This window comes from Pyrus communis, chromosome 2, assembly GCF_963583255.1.
Source record: "Pyrus communis chromosome 2, drPyrComm1.1, whole genome shotgun sequence".
NCBI classification, from domain to species: Eukaryota; Viridiplantae; Streptophyta; class Magnoliopsida; order Rosales; family Rosaceae; genus Pyrus; species Pyrus communis.
In genome coordinates, this window is record NC_084804.1 from 22825092 (window position 1) to 22830038 (window position 4947).

General features: G+C 36.4%; 1 protein-coding gene across 1 annotated transcript; it reads left to right on the forward strand.

The window, feature by feature from the left end:
- The first annotated feature begins 3798 nt into the window (after positions 1-3798).
- LOC137727068 (pathogenesis-related protein 1-like) lies at positions 3799-4467 on the forward strand. The gene has a single exon (XM_068466007.1). The coding sequence runs from the start codon at positions 3808-3810 to the stop codon at positions 4270-4272; it is 465 nt and encodes a 154-aa protein (XP_068322108.1). The 5' UTR covers positions 3799-3807; the 3' UTR covers positions 4273-4467.
- Positions 4468-4947: the final 480 nt, after the last annotated feature.

A 4947-nucleotide genomic window follows, 5' to 3' on the forward strand; every position in this document is an offset into this window, starting at 1 on the left:
CTTATACATATACTACAATTTGACGAAAAGAGGGTTTAATTTATGCGCGTATAAATCTCGCATCACAAACAAACGTATCACGATCGGATACGACAACAAGCATCAAGTTGCACCAACGCCGGAGCAGCCTAGCACATTGGCCCACGACATTGGTCAACGTCGTTCGGACCTATTGCCTTATGTGATGAAAGTCTTGGAAGGCGATGCTAGACGAGGTGAGGACAAAGGTGCGCGCTTATTTGTCGGTAAGTATCATGCCTTTTTATTGCTTTTCCTTTAAATTTTATATATTTATATTACTTAATGTATGTAATTAATTTGTTATATTGCAGACGAACTACAATTTTGACAACATCAATGACAATATGTTGGCGTACATCAACAAGCTTTTCACTGGACCGTACAAGTAGTGGAAGAGCGACCTGCACCAATATTTTCAGGCATTTGATGATCCATAGGTCGCTCTTGAGGGAGGTTATCCGAAGGAGTTTAAGAACTAGGAAGAAAATTGGGTGTGGCTCTGCAGTCATTTTCAGGAGCCCGGCTATATGGTACGTTTTTTTATATTAAGTCTAAAAGTATTATATGTTTCTTACTAATGTTTATTGATTTTTTTTAATATTTCATTTAAATTAGAACTAATACGTTTATTTTTTATATAACAAAAGAAGGCAAAAGCTTACAAGATCAATTGGGAAAAGAAGACTTTTCTCCACCATTCGGGTTTGAGGCCCTTCTCATATAGGATGGAAGTGTGACGATAGGTAATAATAAAGTTTTTCATATTCAATTTTTAATATGTCAATAATATTTTTTTTTTCGTACTAACATTTTTCTTATCTTGTTCTATTCAGGGTGGTTCAAAATTCCCGGAGATCGATGTCTTTGCAAACGTTTATGCTCGACCCAGGGATGAGTTGGCCGAGTCCCTTCAAGTAAGTATTCTTCAATTGTAATTACTATCTTATGCATTCAAGTATCATGGTTATCATTTGAATGTTATTATTAATATTTCAGGTTATATTACACAGACAATGATGATGGAGAAGAGGCAGTTAGTTCTTCAAGAGTCTGCCTCCCAGCTTCCTCTTGAGACTTCGCTCGAGTCTATGGATCCCCCCAAGGATGTGGGGTTTCAGATCCTTATAGACACCTTGGATTAGACTCTCAGGCGGAGGTTGTATTGTAGGGGGATGGGGAATGCCAAACGGCGAGAACCTAGAGCCTTTTCTTCCTCGTAGTCGAAGCTGAGGTGACAACTTTGACAGTAGAGGTGGCCGACCTTAGGACTGAGCTCATCTCGTATAAGAGCCAGATGTCACTGATTGTACAGAGTTAATTTGACATTCGTCTCCCGGATACTAATCCCCCATCGACGTCTGAACCCCTCCAACCCAAGTATGCCCAGAACTCCGCCCCTTCGACCTCTGAGCCTGTCCTCAACCCCGAGCCCTTCTTTCCCCAATCTTCCCAGCCGTATGTGAATGATGACCCCATAGATTATTGCCCCTTTGTTTCTTAGTTGTTTAGTCCCTTTTAAAACTTTTTCCTTGTACATACATTTTATTTTTATTTTAAATAAATTATTTTTCTCTTCATTACATTTTTTATTTCAATTTAATTTTATTATTTTATTATAAAATTAATCCTAGAACAAAAAATATAATTTAAAAAAAACATTTTTTTTTTCTCAACGAATAGCCTCATCTTGCATACTTTTTTGCGATAACTCACTTTCATCGCACAAGAACAACATGTCGTCGCGCAAAGTTTTTAGAGATGAATATTAATCGTCCCAAGTCTGTATCCTAATATTTTGTGTGACAAACATATTCGTTCCTAAAAATTTGGTGTGACGAATAAGGAACCATCACGCCTTATTTTCTGCAACCAATGCTTATGTTCATCGTGCAAAGTCTTTCTTTACGATCTTTGTGCCACGGATTCTGCGCAATGAAGTTTTCGTCACGCATATGTTTGTGTGACGCTATTAAGCATTGCACGATCAATTTCTGTTCGTCGCGTTAAATGTTAAACGTGGTAGTGTTTGTGCATGCACTCCAATTCCTTCAAACATTCTCTCTGCAACTTCATCTTTCTCAAAAAATCCAGTCCACTCTCTCAAATACTACAACGAAATTCATATACAAAATCTTGAACTCTAACAATTGTGTGACATAACTCAATTATTCTCCTCTATAATGTTAGGGGAAAAATGTGAGGTTCATAATATTCTATTTTATTTTAATTGAAAGAAGACTTGTGCCTCTACTACTACAATATAGTAGTATTCATCTTTTAGTAAATTTTGTAAGTTGAAAGTCTTAAATTTGGTTTTCCTAAAGAGGAGTTCAATACCAAATTTATGTTTTTGTTTTTAAAGTAATCTTAACTACATATTAATAGAACCTTCTTTGTCAACCAAAAGAGGATAAAAAGACAAATTAAGCTTCCATCATAACAAAAAAAAATTAAGGGCAGTAATGTAATTTTACACAACAAAATTTAACTGTTTTTTGTTTAAGTCTCACCTACAAGTGATTTTAACATCTTTATTTATTTTTTTAAATAAAAAGTAAACCTCTCTCCCTCTCTCCCCACTCTCACCTTCTCTCTCATCTTCTCTCCTTCAATTTTAAAAACAAAATTGTCACTTAGTACTACGGTCTAATTGCATACCTCTTCACTTGTTAGTGAGAGAACTTAGGTTTAATTCTAATCAAAAGTGAATTCTAACCACAATTTTGCTAGCCATTGTGAGGCTAAGCCCACCCGCTCCACCCATAGTGTAGATAATATTGTTTGTTAAAAAATAAAACAAAAAAGAAACAAAACAAAATTTAAAAAAAAATTACACACACTTTGAGTGTGGGCATATACTAGTACCAAATTTATGGTTAGCTGATTGTGTGGTTTAGATAAATTTCCGGCACCCAAAACATATTTGTTTCAAGAAAATAAAACTTCAGAGAAGACCCGTATACCACACGTATTGCAAAAGTGCATACTTTTCCACATCGCATTTAATTTTCTTTTTCAAAGTTTACTGCAGACATGAATCCAACAATTACGATCAATTTGTCCCCGAAATTGACGGTAAGGCTTAGTAGACCTTTCCTTCTACAGATGAACATGTACGTTTCCTACATTCATGCATCGATCATATAGAAAAGAGAAGTAAACAGATATGGACAAACGCAATTCGAAGAAGCAGATCTGCTTATTTACCAAAGCAATTTGTTCCAATTTGTTCCAATGTTGCATCATCAACATAAATTTCAAAGGTTTCAAGGGATTGTTAATTGTGTTACCAAATATCGCAAAATTAAAGTATTCATAGCAACATAATATCTAGGTCAATGATCAATATTATTGTTACCCCAGCAATAGCCACGTTTTTGCTGTTGCTATTGCTTATTTTTGTTATATTGACAATTTAATTACCTCGAGAAAGTTTGACTAATCTTTGTAGTTCTAATGCAAGTGGTAAATTATCATAGTGGTTGAGATCTTCTTTCTTAGTTCAAACTCTCCCTTCTTGTCTAGACTATGTAGAATATCGCTTGTACTAAAAAAAGTTCATCCTCTCATAAATTTAACTTGTAAAAGTAAGCCGGTTGGCAACGGTTTTGTTTCTTCAGCTGATCACGCAATGTGAACGTTCAACTTTGATACTCATGCAAATAAATTTCCACATCCTCAATTTCTCAGAGCTCATAATATCAACATTTACCGTTCCCCGCTATTATAAATACTCCGCACCATAACATCTCATTTGCCCATCCACAAAGAGAACAAACCATTAACATGGGGTTGTGCAATATTTCCCTAGTTCTCCTTTGCTCAGTCGTTAGCCAATCCTCTGACATACAAAACTATCTCAATTCCCACAACGCCGCTCGAGCAGCAGTAGGCGTTGTTTCCTTGACGTGGGATGACAATGTAGCAGCCTATGCACAAAACTACGCCAACCAACATGTTGGCGACTGCAATCTCGTGCACTCAGGTGGGCCATACGGCGAAAACCTTGCCATGAGCACTGGTGACATGTCGGGAACGGCGGCTGTGGACCTGTGGGTGGCGGAGAAAGCCGACTACAGTTATGAGTCAAACTCGTGTGCTGATGGAAAGTTGTGTGGGCATTATACACAGGTGGTTTGGCGTAACTCGGCTCGTGTAGGGTGCGCAAAAGTGAGGTGCAGCAGTGGGGGTACCTTCATTGTATGCAACTATGATCCCCCAGGCAACTATGTTGGGCAGAGGCCGTACTAGCTATGGAAGAATCAACAACAACTCTAGCAGTTTTTGCTGATGGATCTAAGAAGATAAGCTATGTTATTAAGAATTAAGAAAATGATTAAGTGATGATCGATCATTTGTATATATTGATCATTTGGTAACTTGCTAGTACATGCATGCTACGATCAAACTTGCATAATTATTTGGCTGAAACGATGAATGTTTGCGGAAAACTTCTCATGGTCATCTACTACATATATTAATTAGAAAGAAATTACTGGCTTATGACCAAGCAATTATTTCTTGCCCCTTGTCTTTGATAGATATATAATGCCGATTTGTCAAATCTATACATTTACAAGCGCATAATGACTTTTAAGTGCTAAAAACTATTCCACTAATATAAAAAGGGGAATTATACGACAGAAATGTGAGATCATATTTGTGAGATAATCCAAATGTTTTCTATTTTTAGTTTTCATTTTTTTTTTGTGTATCAGTTGTGGAGAAATTATTTGGAGGAAATGTGGGATGAAGAAGAATGGAGGCGAAAATGAGGGATGAAGAAGACTGTTGGAAGGGAATGAAGAAACAAAGAAAATGAATGAAAACAAAATCTTGAAAGTAAATACAAGTTGAAAATAATTTTTAGTTTTTATTTTGAGTTCATTCCTTGCACACTTTTGATGACACACCCCGACCCAGAAT

Excerpts from the sequence above, each read along its gene's own strand:
- LOC137727068 (XM_068466007.1), top strand. The coding sequence starts at position 3,808 with ATGGGGTTGTGCAATATTTCCCTAGTTCTCCTTTGCTCAGTCGTTAGC.